The sequence below is a fragment of the Cyrtonyx montezumae genome, unplaced genomic scaffold (genome assembly GCF_038088225.1).
Source record: "Cyrtonyx montezumae isolate F1298 unplaced genomic scaffold, pur_monq_1.0 scaffold_31, whole genome shotgun sequence".
NCBI classification, from domain to species: Eukaryota; Metazoa; Chordata; class Aves; order Galliformes; family Odontophoridae; genus Cyrtonyx; species Cyrtonyx montezumae.
This window is the reverse complement of record NW_027072036.1, coordinates 925,387-947,247: the sequence shown is the minus strand read 5'-3', so window position 1 is coordinate 947,247 and position 21,861 is coordinate 925,387. Positions and strand designations below refer to the sequence as shown.

Below are 21,861 nucleotides of genomic sequence, written 5' to 3'. Positions count from 1 at the left end.
TTGCATTTTTGTTTAGAATTGGTTTTCTAAGTCAAAAGATGTGTCATAAAATTGGTAATTCTGTTTTTCTTCAGCTCATCCTTTTATCTTCCTGTCTCTGAAAATCACTAAAAGCAAAAACAATAGTAATTGTTAGTATTAGTAATCAGTAATTGTTATAGTAATAGTAATTGGAGGTGGAGGGGGTGAGCCTGCAGGCATTGAAAATGGCAGTGGTGTTGGAATTTCTTCTACTGCACTCGTTAATAACTTGGAGACTTAATGTCAGAGAGCCCCCCCCCTGTTGCAAGGATGTGGCCTAATGTCAGCAGATGTGCTGCTTTTCCTCAGTTTGATTTTCTTCAGAAAGTTCTTGAATGAAGTGGTGTGACTCCTTTTACCATTTATTTGGGAAAATGAGTTAGTTTTTACTGGTGTAAAGGAACTTAAAAGATTTAAAAAAGAAAAATGTGTATAAAGACAGAATGTTTCTGAAAAGGTTCTATGGTTGAGATATACCTGCAAGGTGAAGTTCCAGCTGTGAATATATATGATGCTTTTCTTTCCCACGTGTTCTGGGACCTGATGCTTAAGAAATACCCTCTGTGATGTAGTTAGGATGAAACCTGGTATGTTCTTCCAGGTGGTTTTCACATCAGCTGCCGTGTACTTGTCATTCAGTCCTGGTGTTTTGCATTCATGTCAGTCCTTAAACCAGTCTTCATATTTAATTTCTTTAAAGTTAGCTGTAAGATGAGACAGTAAGCTTTTCTGTTTTCTGGTGTCTGTGGTACAGTGATAGGGCTCTTTAATTGTGTATTTTTGCTTCAGCCATTCCCCAATTTTTTTTTCCCTATAGTTCTCTCTTTGCCTTGGCTTTTACTCATGGGAAACAATGCAGGATATGTGTAATCCTAACACTGCCATTTCTTTTGACTTTTTGGCCATCCCTGTGTCTGTTTCCTAAATTATAAATTCCTTGGAGCTGGAACTAATCATATGCATACAAAATGGTTTAATTCAATTTGGGTTTTACCAGGGTAGAATTGAATTTGTCCTGCAAGAGCTGAGGAAGTGGAAGGAAGTGGTGAGAGGTGTGGGGAGGTGTGGCATTGTTCTGGATGTCTGTTAGCTCTTGATTTTTGTTGTTGTTGTGATACACTTGTATTGCTGTATTTCTGGTTTTAAACTTTTGACAATAGTGCCACAAGAGCTTTGTTGTCTTGAACCCTATCAGTAGATAAAAGATAATGGAAAGTTTAAAAAAAAAAAGTTAATTATAAGATAATATAGGTTAATGTTTGCCTAGAGCTTAGGAGAGCGTAATTAAGGGTAGAGGGATTTTCTTAATTGAGTCCCATTTTCTTTTTTATGTACATGACTGCCATCAATCCCTGTCTGTTGGTGTTAAAACTCCAGTGATTTCAGCAGATGATAGTATTTTGTCATGTGTTTGTAAGTGGTTGAGAGTATTAGAGTCAGAATTCCTTTATGCTGTCTTTGCTTCTTGTTTTTCATTGTGCTGTCTGCTTCTCTCTTGTTTATCCTTTTACTAGCAGATCTGAGAATTGAGGTGTGAATGGCTTTAACAGGGAAAAAACAAAACATTTTTCTTCTTACATAGTGTCTTGTGAACAGGAGGAAAATGCCAGCTGTTCTTTACTTTTTAACTAGCAAAAATTCCCTTCACATTTCTCATACGTTCCATAAGAAGAAAGGCAGGAGGAGAAGTTGTATGGCAAAATAGAATTAAGCAGATGGAGATTACTGTCATTTTGTGTATTAAGGTACTAAAGATATTCCCTCTATCCAGATAGTATGTATTATGAGTTCTCCAGTGTCTGCAGGAACAAAGAGGTAATGCTGAAATAGACTTTTTTCCTGAATTTGAATATCTGAACTCCCAAACAGATTTCCATGTGCCTGCAGCTACAAACGTTTATTTAATCATCCGACTCTTTACATGGAGGACCTGTCTGTCAGCCAAGTCCTGACTGCAGACATACATTATCTGCAAAAAGAAGGAAGATAAGGTTGAGTGTCACTGCCCACCAGTAATACTAAGATAAAAACGAAAGGGTTTTAACTGTAGTTCTTCTTCAGTACCACTGTTCTTGATGCTCCTTGGCAGCTGCTAGGCTAGCTGCATTAGAGTCTTTTTATGCTCTTTGTCCTGCAGAAAACAGATGCAGATCTGAACTTTGCATAGGTGAGTGAAGCCATAAAAGTTGATACCTGATGGCTGAGGACCTAGATTGGGTTTGATTTGCTTGTAGAAGGTTGGTGTATCATTACAAATCCAAACAGCCACCTACAGCTCCCAGGGGAAATATAAGACAGTTGAGATACTCTTCTGGGAATGGTTAACAATACTGAGTGGGTTTTCCGGAAAATTGGGTGGGTATTCTTGGATGGGGTCTCTTGGGACTTGTGTGCATGGGTGTTCTTGAACTGGAGCAAAGTTTGTCTGGTGCTGGTCTCTTGTGAATTGCAGTAAATGGATATACTGTCTGAATTGCAGTTAGAGTAATATGGGAGTTGCTTAGTAGAAGCAAATGATTTGAGGGTTTTACTTTCTTTGAGAGCATGTTTAATTAATAACTTGAGACAATAGAATTCTGCAGGGATGGTCTTCTTGAATGTGTGGAATTTTTCACATGTAGTTTGGTGAAGAATAGCGAGAGCGATGGGGCTGGGATTGGGTTTTATGCTCAGTTTTGCCCTCTGGCAATCTGACTGCGATTTTTTTAACTGAGAAATGACATTCAAGTGGAGACAGAAGGTGGTTCTGTGGGCAGCTGCCTTTCCTGAGCACAGCTGCCCTAGCTGGTGTGTGTTGCTGGGACAGTGTCTGGATTTGATGTCATTTAGCACTGGAGCCTGTTGGCTGGCACCGTTACCTCGAGTTGCCTCAAAGTCACAATAAGGTTCTCTAAAGTGATCCTGAGATCTGAGGAAGCTATAGCAATTCATCCAAAGTGAAATCCTGTTTAAGTGACTGTTAACTCTTGTGGAGAGAGATTTCTTCACCTGCCTATGGAAATGACCATTGTGGTCTAGATAATCTGTCTGATTAGCTGTAGGTATGGAGTAAATTATAAATTACATATGGGATGTAACAATGTATGTCTGAAACACTTTCTCGTGTGTGTTTTGTTAAAGCTATTAAGCCTTCAAGTGTACTTCCATGTATGGCAGTGAACTAGTTAGGCCTTCTCTTACATTAACACTGAAAAGACTGCTGCTGTGATACCCAGATTAGTTAGCCATTTCAGCAAGGAATTATATTCTAGTTCATTCATTTCACAGGAATTTTTCTGTAATAAAGAACAGAGGGATACCTTGGAGGAGAGGATTCAGAACATTTCAACTTAGTTTTCTCCTAGCGAATAGATGGCCAAGTTGAATGTTTGAAATCCTTTGTATGGGGGTGAGAGAGGAAAGCAACCTGAAATCTTCAGGAAGTCACTTTAGACTCAAAGGGAATGAATTCTTACAGGTCTTTCTGTCCCTGGCAGTCAACTGCAAGGTGTTTGGCTGTAGCTGAGCAACTTGGTGCTCTTGTTTGGAATTTCCCAGCTGTTTGTCATCTTCGTAGTCTGCAAATCCTTCTGCACTATTGAATTTACAAATTTTAGTGCTTCAGTAAGACTAGGTATTTCAGTTAAGGTATTGTGCCTAAGTGTGCTTTGAATAGAGCTTTATCAGAGCACAGCTTTGAAATCATGACAGGCTTCTGCTCATTTTCTTTTCCCCTCTGGTTTCCACTTATCAGCTCTCTCATGGTTTGAGTTGGGGTGGCTTGCCTGGGCTTCTGCACAGCAGGTTGTGATGCATTTGGCATTTCTGTAAATGAGTGCCTCTTACTGAAGTGAGGCTTTACAGAAGGGAAAAGTCAAATAATCTACCCATAGCTGTGTCTTAGTTGTAAATTTAGGTGATTCAGATTGACTGTTGATCAGAAATCTTAACAGAGCTGTTCCAGAGCACGGAGTGTGGTGATGCTTCTAACAACTTTAAAGCTGTCTTCAGATCTTACAGGTCTGTAAAGAACAAACTCTGCTTTGTTTGTGGGTATCATGTGATGCTGCATTCCCTCTTGTCAAGTGATCTGTTCTAAGATATTGCATTACTCCTCTTCCTTTGTTAGGGGTAACTTTTCTTCTAGAGAAGTTGTTTTTAGTGGGAGCATCTCACTGTGCTACTTGTGTTGTACTGCCCTGATGCTATACCAGGTTAAAACTTTGCTGATTTTAAACCCTGAAACCAGTCAGTCCCTCACCCTGCTGCAAAGTGGTCTGTATGGCAAGAAGCCACTTGCATCTGTTCCTAATGGCAGTTCTGAACTTGCCATTGAACTGAGGCATTTCTGGGTCCCTTATTTATACCTTTCCCCCTCTGAAGGCCAGAGTAGAGGTGAGAGTAAAAGGAAAAAGCTCCCAGGGGCCACACAGGTCGATTCTTTGCAGAGTCTGGAGTGCTTGCACAAGGGCACTGATCTGGGCATGCATTGGGAAGCAAGGAATGATTTTCCCAAGTACTACGAGCTCCTGTGGTGGAAAATTAAGGCTGCTGCTTCTGTAATCCAGCATTGTAAAAACTTGTGCCCCAACAACGTGTATCTGAGACATCACAGGTTAACCTAAATTCCGTATTAGTGAAACGTTTCCCTAGGTGAATAAAATCTGAGGAAAAACATAATTAGCAAACTAAGCTGCGCCATGCTGAAAGGCTGCCTTTCTTGCATTTATTTCTGTACCCTGAATCATTAATCATCTTGGCTATGTGCCACATGAAACATTAGCCAATCTGTAATTTCAGTAGCTTTTTTGCTTCGAATGCTAATGGTAGTAGCAATTCTAATGATGAGTCCTTTACTACAAAAATAGTAGTTAAACCACCTAATCCCACCTAATACTTGTGACTTCACATTCTTTCTTTACTGACTATTGTTCAGGAGAGGACTAAAAATAGTGCTGTAATCAGTTGATGGAACAACGTATTTTAACCCTGGATCTAGTTGTTAGTGGAAAGCCTGTTGTTGAAAGTGTGTGGTGCTTTTCTTGTTGTCAGCTGGTAAATACTTCCCCCCCCCAGATACTATATATAGTGTGCATGCATGCAGAGCAGATTTATTCTTTTAAATAACATGTTATGTGAGCTGTTCAAACCAGAGAACACACAGTCTCCCGCAGCTGAGTGAGGTGTTTTATTTCCATTTGAAATTTGTAAACCCTTAGTGGTAGTTACTTACAATGCCAAAGGCGTTGGCAACGTGTAACTATATAGATTAGTGCCACAAGGTATTCAGGCTGTTAAAGTTAACACTTTTTTTCCTGCTTTCCCCATTCTGAGAATGTTTGATTCCAGAAAGGTTTTGTTTCTTGTCCTTACTGCCTTAATCTTGAAGCTCTTGCAGTAATGTTTGATTTTTTTTTGGAATATTTTTCCAGAAAATAGAACCTTTTTTTCTCCCCTGTTACAAATTGAGCAAGATTTAAAATCTGAAGGCTTAATGAATGGAAATTTTGCAAGACGCTTGCCTATTCATGCATGCACATTAATTAAATTAATGTCCAGGAAGTGGTCACACTCTTGAGGTGCTTTACATGAGCACCTGCAGTGTGCTTGTGTGGACAAGCGGGAGCTTGGAGTCCCATTTCTTGTCGTCTCACAGAAATAAACAGGTACTATTAGTCTTTGTGGCTGAGAAATTTTAACATTTTAATCTCTTCTGATAGTGTAACAGAAATGTGATTTCCTGCATTACTCTGCAGGAGAGAAAAGCAAAACATGCTCAGGTAGGACAGGGTGGATGTTGATCTGTTAGTGTTGTATGGAGCGTAATGTTTTTTGGAGGACTTCCTCCAGGTTTGCTCAGAAAAGGCTGAGGAATTTCCCATGGATGGAAGATAAGCTCTGAGATCTTTGGTCAGAGTCTCTGATTGTAGTATTTGTGGGATAACCTGCACTTGGTTTGCATAGCTGGCAGTCAGCTCTGTAACTTACGTAGATCAAAGAAATCTTGAAAGCAGCCATTTACATGTCCCAGCATAACTCAGTCCTGCCCTCACAATGCCTGTCCTGCCTTTGGTTTAGCAGATGGTGTATGGGGTTTCGTGTCTCCTGAGCAGTGGTAGAACTGGGGGGATGGAGCAGTGGGAGAAAAAAATGCTGTAATGCATGGGGAGCCTGAAGAGGGGTGAGATAGGTCCTGGTTTAAGAAAGTGTTGGGGAAGGAGTGGGGAAGCCTTTGAAATGGGGCCACAGTTTTAGGTAAAGGAAGGTGGAGGAGCTGGAGTTGAGGCTTGTGGAAGCAGCCTCCTCATTTGCTCTGGTTACCCAATTTAGCATAATTGGCTTAATAGGAATAGGTAGTTTAAATCTTCAGTCACTGTTACTGCTAACAAACACAGGTATTTGATCTTCTTAAGATCATGCTACGTAAAAAATAATAATAAATTTGCTTAATTTTCTAGAGTTTGTTTCTGTCTGGGTGTTTTTCAGAGAGAAATCTTATTCTCCAGAGGACCTTGTTTTTTTTTTGTCTGCTCCATGTTTATTTGTTTAATTCTACCTCCTCTTCCTCTTACTTGGAAATGATACTTGCGTGAGGATGAAGAATAAATGTTGTGACCCTTCAATGTGATTAAGGGTGAAATGAAGTCTTGAAAGTTTTGCAGCATATCTGTCTAGTTGAATATAAATTGAATATAAACAAGGATTCCTTAATATGTAAGACCAGTGTATGATCCCCTGAGTTACTTGTACATCATGAAATATGGAACAGTATTACCTTTTGAATTTGTGTGTAAAGGTCATATTAGGAATCCGTAGCACCTCTGTTTGCTGAATATAAGGTGCAGTATTAAGGCTGATTATTGACACTGATATTTACTGAAAATGACACTTGGACTGCTTTGCTGGTAGCTATGACTTCTGGGGAAAAATAAACTTAGGGAATGCAAACTGTGGTACTGAAAATCCAAAAGGTAAATATGCTGTTGCTCTCCTGTTAATTTGGTAGGCCCTTCAAATCCCTGGTTACTAATCGTGAGGACAGTTTGTGGCTGTGGTTGCTGTTAATTTAACTGACGGAGGATTCCTTTTGACGAGTGCCATTTAGCCCCGTGGGCCTGCTTGTGTGCTAGGTTAAATTTAACAGACTTCTGAGTGCCAGCGGAGCAGCATGCCCCATCGGTTGCTTGGGTTTCGGGTGTGTTTATGGCCACCTTTCTGTGGGCCTGCTGGTGTGCAGCTGATGCTTCCCCAGGTTTCACTACATTTCTAGGGTTGCAGTTTTTTAGCACTGTTTTTTTTCTTTTTTATATATTTTATAAAAGCCGTATCTCTGGCAGCTTGATTCTCAGGGGCTCAGTGACAGGGGAAAGTGCTTTGCTTGGGTTTGTAGTGTGGCACAAATTGCCTCTAGCTCTTGGAATGTTGCTGCCTCAATTTCTGCATTGATCAAGTAGAGAAGTACTTCAGGTATGGTAGGGACGGGTGTCTGTAGCTTTGAGGCTGGGGAAATGTTTGCTTCTGAGTTGCTGTCATCAGGGCCTCATCGCTGCAAAACTGAATCTAATTTAGAGAAAAAGAAGCGGTTGTCCTGCATGCACTGGGTACCTGACATAGATCAGCTGCCTGCTGTTTGAGGGACTGGAAATCTGTGTTGATATCTGATGCAGGGTTGCATACAAGCTGTACTGCTGTGTGGGAGGCTGAGTTTGGGAAGTGACCGTTGACCTGGAGATAAATTGGTTTGTGCTGTTGAGATCCAGGGTAGGTAAGAGTAGAAAGTGTTCTATTTAGTCTTGTCCTCTCTAAAACAGTCAGTGGGGATGAGAGCTATTGAAGCTACAAAGGGCCTGAGTTCCTCTTGGCCTTGGAGTAGCCAGGGTGTATGGGTTTTTTTTTTTTTTTTCCAATTTATGAAACTGCGAATGAGAATTAGAGGTCCAATGTAGAGTGAGTACTAATTAATAGAGCTGTCTCTTTATTACATGTTTTCCAGGGCTAAGTTGAAAATGGGTTAAGGGGCTTCAGAGAGAGTGAAACAGAGCAACCCTGGGCTTTGCTGCAGCCTGTGGGCACAGCTTGCAGGCAGATGCAGCACCAAAACATGCACCAGTGGAGTGGCTTTGAGCTGCAGTGTGTTCTAGTGACACACATTCCTATATTAGTGTGCATGGAAATGACTTGCCTTGAATGAGATACTCATTAAGTTTGGTGAGATTTACATGATTCCCAAGTGTGTATGCAGTGCAGTGTGAAGGTGAGGCACGCTCCTGTGCAATGGGATTGCTTTGTAACTCATTCAGAAACAGCAATTCTGAAAGGCAGCTCGAAGGCCTTCGTGTTGTTAAGCAGGCTTCAAAAGCAAGCGTGCTGGTTTCCCACATTACCCGAGAGCGAGGCCTCTTCAGAAGAGGGTTGAGAGGTCTGTTCTGTGCAACTGTTTAAGTGTTGCATTGTGCTCTGCAAGGTGAAGTGCCTGCAAGAGGTTGAGGGCTGCAGCTGAGGGCTTTTCAAGAATTCTGTTTTGTTGGCTGGCTTTTGGGGCAGTTGTGATTACAGACAGCTGATTGCTCTTGCTGTAATTCCTGGTGTTTCCCAAGATATCTCTTCTTCCAAGGAGCCAGGTTATTGTGCCATGTAATGATATCAGGGACTGGGCCACTTGGTCTTGGCACTGTCTGCTGGATTTCTTTCAAAACCAGAGTTGAATGGTGAACTATATTTAATGATAATTGAATCTTGTATACATTGATGCTGGTCTGTGCATAAGTTCTCTCTTTGTGGACCTCCATGCTTCCAGTGCCTGCACTGCCATGGTGCTGCCTTGCATGACTGTGCTTGTTGTAGGTCAGCGAGAATAGATCCCAGTGAGACACGAGGGTGTTGATATCACAGTTACCATTTCAGAGTACAACCTGCCTTTTGGAGTGCAGAGGTGTAAGCACTCATGGCTTTGGTTGGAAGTTCTGCTGTTTGAGAAGGTATTTATTCTTGCTTGAATGGAAACTAAGGAACCCTGTGCTCTCATGTTCACCTCATGTAAGAAAATGAAGAGATACTGCTACTTGATATTATAAAGTGGAAGAAAGGAGAAGAGGATGTTTGGGTGTGGCCTTAGGAAATGGAATAATACACAAGCCTGTGTTAGATACAAATCAATAAGATGTTCAGTAAGGGTAAAGGAATGATGTGGCCAAGAAGGGAGTCTCAGATTGGCAATTACAATCACCTTGGGCAGCCAGTACCTGGGAGATGGGCCTAGGGACCTGATTTAGAAAAGATATAAATTAATAATCATTAGGATTGCCATGTTACTGTGAGTTGTGGTAAGAGATCATGAACTTGCATTGAAGACTTTGACCATGCTGCAGATGGATGTTGGTGTTGTTTAATAGTTACACCAGCTCTGGTTTCTCTGAGAATTCAGGCCAGGATGGGAGTGTGACTGCACACTTGGATGGAAGTGGTGTAGGTGTGCTGCTGGAATTGCTTTCAGTGACTGAAAACATTTTTCTACTGAAGGAAAGTACTTGAACCAGAAATCTATAAAAATGTTCTTGCATCTCATGTGAGCTAAGAAAGTAATCAGATTGTGGCATTTTTCTTAAATGAATTATGTTTATGATAGAGTACAACAGACCTTGTAACGTTCCAGAGCATCATAAAGAAGGAGAACAGGGGCACTGAGGCAATAAATGGTGTTATGGTTCAGCACTTAGCTGCATGTTCTGCCTGCAGTTCTCACCCAGCATGGTTGTGCTTCCATGTGAGGGGAGCTCTAGCCTGGAGCCGCTGTGGCGTGATCAGCAAAATAGAAACGCCTCTTAAAAGATATTCTGTTTTCTGCTAGGAATGTAATGATTTTATCTTTGCAGCTTTGTTTTTAGGTTCCCATAGCATGACATCCACCTGTGGGAGTTTGTTTATTTTGGTGAAGCTGGGGGGGTGTAGAGCATCAGAAACCAGCCTCTGTTTCTGCATTAGCACTTTCCACTGTGCTGCAAGTCCTGGAGCAGTGCCACTGTGGCTGCATCTGTGGTTTGCTGGGACACACTGCTTTAGCACTGACAGTAACGCACATCACCTCCTGAATCTTTGTTTAGCCTCTCTACTCCACACATATCTCCTTGAAATAATAAAGTGCTGCTGTTCAGCATTTGTGGCATAGGGTGTCTGGGGGCTGTCACATTTCCCATAAGTTCAGCTTGAACTGATTTACAGAATTGGTTCTTGCATGAGGCAGCCAAGATGCACTATCTGGCAGATCAGTGGTGGAGTTGGCAGTAAAGCAAAGCTTTGGTTGTTAAGTGGTGCTGTGGTTTCTGGAAGGTGAAATCCTGTTTTTTTTCTGCACAGATTTGTAGTGTTTTGAGGGTCACATCAAGAAGTGACAAAGCTGAGGCAAAACTGAAAATACTTTTGAACTAGGAGATGATGATAAGAGGATAACTTATTTTTAAACTCCAATTCAGCATGACTGGGCACTGAGGATTTGTCAATTACAGAAATATGCAGTGTAACAACGTAGTATTGATCCTTTACAAAGCAGTATTGTCACAGGATAGACAGAACTCCACTGCAGATGACTTTGATTTCTTCATCTGATATTCTTGGATGAGGTCTACTGAGTCTTGTCTTGAAGTAAAAACAAAGCATACTCATAGGGAAGTCTTGACTCCATAGGGCTGGAAATAGTGGCAGGAATACCAGAAGCCAGAGTCAGGCTTCAGAGCAGTGAGCATGGTGTGTGAGTGTCTAAGCCAGTTTATTTTTTTTTGCCTTTGTGCTGTGTCACCCACCAGATGCTATAACTGACTTCATTCATTTGACCTAGAGGTGCCTACAGGTCTTCAGTAGTGAGATGGCTGAACACTGTGTGTCTTCAGCATCCTGAAAAATCCTGTAAAGGACTGTGCCACCAGTGTGTGGATTACTCATAAATGAATGTTGTCTTAACTGCTCCAAGTCTTGCACTGCTCCAACAGAAACCTGTATCAGATCTGTGGAGCTACAGGGTTAGGAAAACACAGAGAGGAGTTGTGTAGTTTTTCTGGTGTGCCATCCCAAGTGCTTGTGGCTGTTGTAATGAGTGCTGCTCTGATTCAGATGTGTTAACTTGGGAAGGGCAACAAGTGAACCTGAATCCCAGCACATGGCTGAACTTCTGTGCTTCATCTTCAAGTCCCTAGCTTTGTTGTTATCTCCTGCTTCTGCACATGCTCAGTTGTTGCAGCTGCAGGAGCTTGCCTGGATGAGATTTGGGGATGCAGGAAAAAAAACGTTTTCTTGTATTTTCAATTACTGATTGATTTAGCTAACAGTTCTAAACTGCTGCTTTCTGCTGTTCTAATTGAAGCTATTTTCATCTAATCGTGATCCAGAGCAGCGGCAGAAAAATTACATAACAGCTCTAGTATGGCTGTAGGCCTTGCAGTGAGCAGGAGACCAGTGTGCCCACCCTTCCTCACGCTTGTGTGGTGCCCTCCAGAGCTGGGGAAGGACCTCCTTGCCTCAGCTGGCAAGTCCTGTGTCCCTGGGTGCAGCTGTGTGACCTCCTGGGAAGGAGGAGGCCCCGTGAGGAGTTGTCCTAGGGCCTTCTGCAGCCTCGGGATACAGCTTGAAGCACTGATAAGTGTATAGTAATTGAAACTGACAAATGATCTCAAGACTTTGCTTGCTCTCCTTTCTTCATCCTCTGCCTCCTGTTTTACAGTACTCTATTTTGTTTAATTTGCTTTTTATATTTCTAGCATTGTTTTTTGTGTTGTTGGAAGTTGAATGTCTGCTGCTTTTGTTTGTTTAGTTTTGCTTCAAAGGAAATGCTGCTGATTTGCTTCCTTGTGCCATTGACCGCCTTTATTGAAACAGGGGAACTCAATGTGAAAGGTTAAAACAACCTTGGCAAAGGTAGTTATGTTAGACTTTGTGTCTTAAAGTAATTGCTTGTTTTGCCATTTTTTTATGCATATATAAATCTAATGTTAAGAGTTCTGTCTTCTGGGAATCTTAAAGGTAAGTCAACTCTTGGAGCTCAGTAGCCTTGTGTGCTGCAATATAGTGTAACTCACAGTTTGTATCAGAAAACATGCTGTGAACTATGATTATAATTAAAAAAAAAAAAAAGCAAGCATTTCCTCATATGTTTTTCTCACCCATCTGTAAATAGGTGCGTTCTATGGATGAGCTGAACCATGATTTTCAAGCACTTGCTCTGGAAGGACGGGCTATGGGAGAGGTAAGTAAAAGGCCTAAGGAAGAAGATCTGTGTGTATTCTGGGGGGAGGAGTTAATGTATAGGAGGCTTTTGAGGCTGCTCATATGATTTCTGAAATGGAAAGTTCTCCATTATGGCTGTGAAGTTTGTGTGTGTGTGTGCTTTAACAAAATAAAAACCTGTCAGGCTGGATGTGTCTTAGTAGGAGGAGCAGCTAAGCCCTCCACCTGTTGTATCATCAAACAGCAAAATGGTGGTTGTAAAAGAACAGTTAGAAATCTGTCTTATGACAAGTGTTACAATACTTGTAGCATGTTTATTTTGGGATCCTATGATCTCAGATTCTACAGTATTGTGGGGTTTGGCTGTCAGTCATTGTCTGCTGCCCAGTTTGTGCTCCTGGCCACCTACTGGCTTTTGTCATAAAGCATAGGGGCTGTGTTTAATGTTTAAGGAGCTGGGCAATGTAATCAAGGGTTGCAGAAGTGGTCAATGCTTGGGACAGGTCAGTGGACTGTGCAGGGGCTGTCAGAAAGTGGATGCTCAGTTTCCAACTTGGTAGCAGAGCAGTATGCATTTCCTTTATCTTGTCATGCAGTAAGCAGGCAGCAGATTTGGGGAATCTCTCTTTTTCTTTGAATAGAGAACTCGTCTACTTATGATAACTTGGAAGAAGAGCAAATTACTTACAGTTGGCTGTTATACGTTCCTGAAAGTTGGGTTGTAAATGCTTCTTGTTCTTGTCTTTTCCTTTGTAGCCAAGCCTTTAGGCTTCTAGAAGAGCAGAGATGAGAAAATCTTGTCTTGCAGGAGGATACTAATGCATGGAGGGTCTGTCACTAGCTTAATACAGATCTTTTGATTTGGAAAGGCTTCTGTTCTGCATTCCAGCCTGTGACATTCACATTGGTTTATTTTCCCTATCTCCAGTGATTCCTATTACTGTATCCTAGTTTATGAACTAGATAAAAAAATCAGCCTGTAGAATCCAGAAATGGTTGGTGTGGAGAATACAGAAAGCCAGATTTATTGTGTAGTGCATCTTCTCTCAGGTGAAAGATCTCTGAATTCCTGGTGTTGGCAGCCAAGCTTCTCTGTTCTCCTTTCTTTATTCTCTGGAATTGAATAAAATGATTATAATGCTGAATTGCAGTTCAGTATGACAGTATGTGAAAGGAAAATCTCCGTGTTTCTTGGTCTACATCGAAACTGTTGACGAAGAGGAGATGAAAATAATTTAGAAATGAGAAAACACACCATTATAAATCCATCTAAAGCTGCTGTAAAACAGTGGATGTGCCTCCATAGGTAACGTGCCAGAGGGATGACAGGGCTGTGAATGTTCTGTAAATACTAATATTTACACCTCACTCGGGCAGGACTTTCGTTTTCAGACAGTGTTCAGGTTCTCTGGAAGCCTAGTTAGGGTAAGTGCAGCACTTGTTGGGTGCTTAGTGTGGCATTAGATCGTGTCAGCTGGAACGCCTAAAGGTGTTCTGAACTATGCTGATTTTTACCAACTCTTGGTTTGTTCAGTTATTTGTTGAGAAAAGTGAATTTAGTGTTTTTTTTTCTTGTGAATGCAAGATTTTCTTTACTGAGCCTTTTAAATGATGAATCACCTTTTTCTTTTTCTTGGAGAGAGCATCCTTCTGTCATTGGGCTTTTCCATGCTGAAGCAGGCGTGCTTCTTCCAGGAGAGGTGGCATTTCACCTTCTCTTTGTCTAAACCAAGTCACTTTCTTATTTCCCTTTTATTTTCTTTGTCAACCATTGTGGTTTCCTTTCTTTATCCATCAGATTTTCTCTCTTTCCTGAGGTATTTCAGCATAGATCTATTTGGCCAATTTCAGGAGCTGTGTAAACTGAGATCCATGCTTCTGATTGTTAGCTGTGGAGAGAGCTGATAATATCAGATCCAAAGTACGATATTGAAAACCCCAGAGGAGAAAGATGAGGAGAAGTGTTTGTTTATACATTTGGGAAAACAAAGCATTTAGTCTGTCTTTTATCTTTCTTTTTCATACTTCTTGGTAAGCAATATCATCACCATTTTAGTGGTTTGAGGAGCCTGTGCCTCCTAAGACATCAGAGCTTTTTAAAAGGGCGCAGTCAAATAATTATCTGGATTTTAACAGCAGGTGAGATAACTTGATTTTCGATGAACAGATAGTATAATCTGGGGAAATTAAGAGTGGTTTAAAAACCCACAGCTTTCATCTGTGTTATAGCTGTCTGTCTTCAGAATTGTACCTTTTCCCCCATTGCAGCCAGCTTTGTGCTTCCTGAGTGAGGCTGAGAAAAAGAGCTGGGGAAAACTCTTTGACACTGTGGAAAAGGTTTGGGTTGTCTGTAGTGGGGTGTGGTAAGTGATGTTCAAAGTCCTTTTTTCTAAAGGGGATATCTGTTCTAAGTTTGCAGTTTACACTGAAGAGGCCATCTTGAAGCCTCACTGAAAGCCATGGAAGCTTAATGAAGTCTCTTAGAACTGTGATCAACTCCTGTGCAACATCTGCAGAGGAGAATGTAATGGAGAGAGTGTACAGAAGTTGGTGAAGCAAGAAGCAGAATGACAGCAAAGAGCTGTTAAAAAATCACCCCTATGGATTTGTTTGGTTTTGCTGCTTTAGCACACAGACCAGAATGCATTCGGGGGTCTTTGATCACACAGAGGTAATGCTTGCCTGAAGCTTAACATACACTATGCAGGTTCTTTTCAGGCCCTCGAGACAGGGGGCTGGATGTCTGCTTTTTATCACTTATCTGGAGTTCACTTATCCCTCTTATCTGGAGTTTAACAATGTTGAATATTCATACAGCATCGTTTTGGTGTAGTGCACAGTGCAGAGAGACCAAGAGGTGGTGTCTGTCTCTTTCATCAGCATATGTATTTTGAGCTGAATGTGCTCGATTTGATAGTAAGTGATGCTGTGAGGTAAGACCCCAGCTGGAGTGAGAGCCACTGGGTGAGCAGCTGGAACTGCTCCTACAACGCATGGCACACAGCAACAAAGCCATTGATTAGCTGTAGGTCTTGTCTTAAGAAATGCAGGAGTTGAACCAAAAACTCAGAAGAAAGTGTCTAAGTAGCAGCAAATTTTCCCCTACTTGTAAGAAGAGAGGCTGGTAAGAAGTACTTCCTGTGTTTATCACAGGCATTTGATTATTGTGCTCTGGGCTACTGTCCACCAAGGTTTTGGTGCCACATCTAGGTTAGCTCTGACTTCAGCCAAGTTCCTACAAGCTCCATGGCTCATTGCAACAGGTCTAAACAGCTAAGGCTGAAGTTGCACATGGATCTCCACAATGCAGATGATTAGGTCCTAGATAAGGTCCAGTGCCCAAAGCCTTTTCTGACATGGAGAGGTTGTCACACTGGGCTTTGAACACGACGTGTTCACCATGAATGATGCCTTCCCTTTCTTCTTATAAGTGACTGATTCCTTGGCTGCTGGACTGTGGAATATTGAAAGATGTGAATAAGTTTTCTGTTCAGTTTTTTAGTTATCTGATGCTAGCAGCATTGGAAGCAGCAAGACTGTGGGTGTGGTGGTGCCCCAGCAGCTGGGGATGCTTGGAGCAGGGGCTGAGCAACGTCTCACCAGGAGCAGCTGGATCTGCACTGGTGGCTGCTGCAGAGAGGCAGCTCATGTCTGTGGGTTCACTACCATGCACTTCACAGCTTGTCAGCATGTTAAGATGCAAAAGGTTTTTGTTTTAATCTTCCACACTGTTCCCTGTCATGTCATCCTGCCTCTTTATGTGCTGGCTGTTTTTCTGCCAGAGCCCTGCTAGCCAGGCAGGAAGCTGCCCACAGTTTGGGGTGGGGTAATAAGAACTGTCCTGGCAGCAGGGAGCTTGTCAGAAGGATCCAGCTCAGTCTGCTGCTTGTGCACTCAGTCTCAACATGGTTTGCTTTTTGGAGGCTGCTTTTTTGAGGGTAGATAACATCTTAGTGTTTGTAATTCTGCAGTGCTGCCCAAATGGGACCTGTGAATACGTGCTCTGCCTGTCCATACCTGTTGCTGCAAAGAAACAGTTCTTCAACTGCTGTGGTGGGGCACAGATGGCTTCTTTTAATATTTGCCTTGTCTGAAGAGGATCAGTTTACTTAATTTGTCTTAATTCATAATCCCATCTCAGGGGGCCTATACACACAGACTCAGTACTTGTTGATGTAGCGTTGCTTTTGTTGATGTATGTCATCCCTTTTCCCCCTTCTGCTAAATTGAATATTGGCCTAACTCTGTAAGTCTTCTGTAAGAGGGCTTAGAGGGATTATTTTTGTATTAGGTAAGGTCAATTTTAATAAATCAAACAGAGAACAAATGACCTAGTCTCCTAACTTCTGTTTTTTTTTCCTTTTTTTCTTTTTTTTTAAATTTTCATCCTGAAGAACTGGGTTATTTTTGCTTGAGTAACTTTTATTTTCTATTGCAACTGACAACTTTCCCTAAAGAAAAATTCTTCATCCTGCTGGGCTGTTATGTACTTCAGTAGAAGATAACTACTAAGCCTCTTGTTAGGGATGGAGCCTTGACAGGGTGAGGGCCCCCCTGACATCTTTTGGTTACTAATTGCTCATCCCAGCTGAAAACACATATAGAGTCCATGTGGAAATTAAACTTTAATACTCTGTTTCTACTAATGTGAGAGCTTTCAATCTGAGATTTTATGTTCTGGAGGAAAAGATTTTTTTTGTTTATACAGTACATGCAAGATAGCAATATCAGAATGTTTTCTAATCCTTATTTGTGATTCATAGCATAACTATAAGGTGTTAAGGTACAGTTCTTCAGGATCACATTGTTAAGGGGTAAAATTAAGAAGAGGACAAGTAAAACAATAAAGGATTAAATCAGTCTGAAGTCATCCTCTAGTCAGAGGACAGTCTGCCATCTTTTGTGGTAGTGAATCAGTTTGTGTTTTCAAGAAAATAGAAATGTTTATTAAACAAGCAACCAAAATCTAAATAAAAGCTTGCTCTCAGTTTGAGAATTCATAACAGCTTGTTGTTGTGGTTCAGTAACACAGATGCGTAGGATGGTTGTTCTTTTTCCTTATTCAGTTTGGTGTGCGTGTCTAGTTTGTAGTGCTGTATGTGAAGTACATATGTGAGCACAGTGGCTCACATGAGTATCCCTTTCCCTAGGTATGTTGTATGATTCTGCTATAACTCAGATTTGAAAGTGCTTTGTGAGAAAGTGCTCTGGGTTTTCTTGTTGTTTCTGTTGTCCTGGAATGCAGGCCTCAAAGCAGTAAAACCAGGGGCAGAGCTTGAGCTTGGCTGCCTGCAACAGGCTTCAGGAATACTGAACCTTAAATTGGGTGTGCTTCAGATTTTAGAATTGTATTAAAATTAGGTATTGCTTTAAAATCACATTATGCATTGCTCTATAGTGACCAGGCAGTTCTGGGGCTCCTCATTGCCCTTCTGTGTTAGTCTGAAGGTGCAGATTTCTTTTTACACGTGATTTTTTTAAAGTTGCCTTTTATCTTCAAGTATAAATAAATTTTCTAAGTGTAGAATTTACTATTGCTTTCTTGAGTATATGAGGAAAATGTATTTACTTTTTGGAAACTCATGAACATATGGTAGGAGTTGAATTTTCCCATAAACTAGATGATGCCCTTTCCTTGGGTAAAAGGTGCTGTAAATCTGCTCAGCTCTTCCTGTCTGCTCTCTGCTGCTTCTTATCGTTTTAGTTGAGCTTTGCCTGCTGCACACGTTGAGTCCATTTATAGACTGTCAGGTATTGTGGATGGACATGAGAAGTTTTAACTAGTTTTCCTTGCCTTCTTCTGAACTTTCTGAAATGGTGGAGAGAGAGCAGTGGAATGGTGGCAGAAGGATTGGGGTGGCTGCGTGTTGTGATACAGGAAGTTGGTGTGCTTGGGGATGAGCTGCTGATGGACATCTCTTGTCCTTACAGCTGTCTTGTGTTTCAGTTAGGCAGAAATGAGTGCAGTGCAGGCTTCACTGCTTTCATCGTTCACTTGAGAGGCTCACGAGCAGCTTATGCTATCGCTAATGACAAATCCTAAAGTCACCAACAGATATCTAAAAAGCAAGTGACTTGCTGGTCTTGTGGTGTTTCTTCCTCTGGTTGCAGGGAGGGAGCAACCAGGGAAAACACTGATTCTGCTTAATGGGTTGAGAGTTAAAATAACAAACCGGGTCTTGTTCTCAATAAAAAGACAACATTAAAGCCAAGAGGAAGCTTAGCACTTAGATTACAAAGCTTTCTTACTTAGGTGGTTGGGTTTTTTTCTTCTCTCTTTGAGAGATTTGGGTGATGACTCACTGCTGAAGAAGAGACTGGAAGTAGAATGGGATAACTTGTAGGGAAAATGAGCAATTAAATGGCCTTGCTTTGACAGACTGTGCAGCACAGGGCATTTTGGCGTGTGGGTGGTGTGCCATGGACTGAGGAGCTGGGAGCAATGGAAGTTTGAATTTTCTGGAACCTTCTGCTAAAGGAGACTTCTAGGCACTGTGTTCACATACATGTGAATGTATGTTTAGCAGGGCCACAGGAATGCATGAATTGGTGGTAGGTGGACGGTTGGGCTGGATGAGCTTGGAGATCTTTTCCAAACTTGATGGTTCTGTGATGCAAAGATGACCTCCTGGATTTCAGTCATGGTTGGTTATGTAGACTGTGTGGGTTGGGAGTGCATTAGTGTATTGTCTCTGGGAGTTGGTACAGACCCTGCCCAGGTGTGTGGCAGTGTGCCCAAAGCCTTGCAGCTTGAGGCTGGGCTTGGAGCAGCAGTGCTCCTGTGCTGAGCTCTGCTCTTGCTGCACACCTCTGTCCTCCATCTTGTGTCTGCACAGGCTTCTTCGCAGCGTATCTCACTTTATTTTTTCCTGTGCTTGTTTGTCCCGTGTTGATTTTTATCTCAAATACCACTGTGAAAGTAGAATTACTTTTAGGCAACAGCAGCATTGAGTGTTCATTAAATAACTGGGTGGAATTGCACTCCTATGGGTGGTGGGACATTCTGAGAGTTTGGAAGGAGTTCTGCTTTTCACTGCTGCTCATAAGGGGTGTTGTTTGCGTTGTAATACCTGTCTTAAGTGTAGTGTTTTCTTGTTATTTTCAGTCTGGGAACCTCAGAGTGAAGTTCATGCACACAGAGCTGCTTTGTTATACTGGTTGGGTAGACAGGTCTTCCTGAAGTGGAAAGTGAAGAGTGAGCTCAGCTTCTCTCATTGTCTGTTTTAAACCAGAGGACTCTGGAAGTTGCAAGCTCTGAAGTTATGCTGTTGCTTTGCCTTCACCCTGCAGTCTGTGTTAAGCTGTAGCCTTAGATTTGTACACAAGCTGGCGGAGTACAGAGCTATCAACACTAATATATATAAGACATTTGACTAATCTAATGAGTCTTGTTTGTGCTATGGTAATTCTGTACAGATGTGAGTACTTGCTAATCTTCCAGTTCCTTGAGTTTTATTCCAATTTCAGCAGGCAAGGCTCATTTGTTTGTTTTTTTTCAATTTGCTTTGAATGTGCTGTTGTTTACTGTCTGAATTACATACATCTCATTCAGCCTGAAGATTTAATTTGTGGATCGCATGCTTGACATCTAAGGCACTTAAGGAGGGCTTGAAATTCCCTTTGCCATATGTGGGCACCACACAGTGTTTTCAAATGCAACCCCTGAATAGTGTACATCATTCTTTTGCTGTCTTCTAAACTTCTGTACAGTCTTCCTTGAATTCATCCAAGCCAGTGGTGACTTCGTCTCATCCTTAGTAAATGCATTACCTTTCTCCTATGCATGCATGACAGCTGCGGTGGCTGTTTGCTCTTATTAGTGTTCACCAGTAACCTCCATAGCTTTGAGAGTCCTTAGCAGTCATTAAATAACTGAGAAATGAGAGTGTGGCACCTCTTCCTATATTCTGTCCCTGCCAGCATCAGAACCTGGGTGTTTGTAGGCAAGAACTTCTGGAAATGCTTTGTGGTGTTGGAGGTATCCTCCCAGCTCAGGTGGAACTCGTGACAGTGTTCTCATCACAGCAGTGTTTCTGCTTAACATTTTTCTTGCCCGTAGCTCTTTTGTAGAGTGGCTGCACAATGTAAACTGTATGCGTGTGCTTGCGTGAGCGGTGTTTGTAAAGCGTTTAAGAGCGTAAGAGGATTGCTGAGATGGAGTTATTGCTTCAGTTGCTGTATGGCTGACAATCTAGGAGTATATAAATATTTTGATTATAAGCATGTATCAGTTTGTGTTTAATGATTGACTCATGTTTAGAAGGGAGACGCTTATGGTTTATGTTTGCATTTTATACTTATTTTAATCATGCTTTGTTTTTTTTTTTAATTGCAGCAGCTGTTGCCGGGTAAAAAGTTTTGGGAATCTGATGATTCCAGCAAAGATGGACCAAAAGGGATATTTCTGGGAGATCAGTGGAGAGACAGTGCTTGGGGAACATCAGGTAGCTCATTATTTACTTAATTTAGTTGGAATTGAACATTGAAACTTGCAACTTCTCCACTCAAAATTACTGGCCAGTTTGGATGACACAGCTTTTAAAATGTTTTTTTCTAAAACATCTGTTTTACATAATAATAATAATAATAAAAAGCTTTTAAAACCCACAGTGTTCTGTGCTAGTGTTAGAAAGATATCCATAGCCTTATAAAGATTGCCTTGTGTGAACACGTGTACTCTTATCTAAAAGTTCTAGGGAGATAAATATAGCATTTAAAATTTGATTTTAAACTTTCTGATGCATTTTCTGCCTTGGGATGGAACAAAGATATTAGAAAACAACACGGGTGGAGGGGGGGTGGGGGGGAAAGAACTAATTTTTAAATACTTAATCAGCCAGAGCCCAACAACATCAGTTTTGAAATACATGAAGAGATGTTTTGAATTAGTTGTGTTGAAGTTTATCTGCCAAGAATTTTGTTCTTGGATCAGAGGCTGTCCCATATTTTGAACTTTTAAGGTGAAGGTGTTCAGGTTCATTTTAGTTAAATGAAAAAAAAAAAAAGGCATGCATGTGTTTTGAAGTGTTAACTTTCAGTCTTTATTTTCGGTGCTTTCTATCTGTACTGAATATGCTCCTTAGACTCTGCTGAGTACCCTGTGCAGTTTCCAAATGACTGTGCGAAGGTACAGCTTCACAAGAGGGCAATTTCACTGCAGTTTTTCTGTTTTGTTTTGTTTGCCTGGCAAAAATAGACTGACAGGACTGACAGAGAAACTCTTCTAAAGTAAGCTACACAGTAAGGGTGTTCTTTAAAATCAGATAATTTTCAAAACGACTGGGGGTAAAAAAAAAAAAAAAAAGCTGCTGCACAAAATCTTCCCAGCTGAGCCTTGCAGGCTCTGTGAGTACTGGGGAGATCTCAGAGAGCTGCTGCCTCCAGCTGTCTGACTCACTGCCTGCAGCATGTGCATTCAGTCCTCAGCTGCAGTTTGTATCTGCTTGTATAAGATCTACTGAAGTTGAGGGTGGATTAAAGGGCTGAGCCGGGCTCTGAGCAGCAGTAGTTGAGGATGAGACTTTCTCCTGTGCTGCCGCAGTTGTCAGGCTGGCTTTGTCCACTAGACGAGCAGGGGAGACATGGGGGAGGCAGCCTCCTACATTGGCTGATGGCAAATCTCCATGAGTCAAAGCCTGTAGTCTCATC

At 41.5% G+C, this 21,861-nt stretch overlaps 1 protein-coding gene across 9 annotated transcripts in view; it reads left to right on the top strand.

Moving 5' to 3' along the window:
* Positions 1–21,861, top strand: part of PUM1 (pumilio RNA binding family member 1) — a 65,276-nt gene that overhangs the window by 4,383 nt on the left and 39,032 nt on the right. For 6 of the 9 annotated variants that reach the window (XM_065744414.1, XM_065744413.1, XM_065744412.1 and 3 more), the window contains 2 exons: positions 12,164–12,232; positions 20,549–20,657. In XM_065744414.1, coding sequence (XP_065600486.1) covers positions 12,173–12,232; positions 20,549–20,657 — 169 coding nt within the window. In that variant the 5' untranslated portion in view covers positions 12,164–12,172. The remainder of the gene's footprint in view (positions 1–12,163; positions 12,233–20,548; positions 20,658–21,861) is intronic. The other 3 variants (XM_065744415.1, XM_065744416.1, XM_065744409.1) reach the window with 1 other exon arrangement.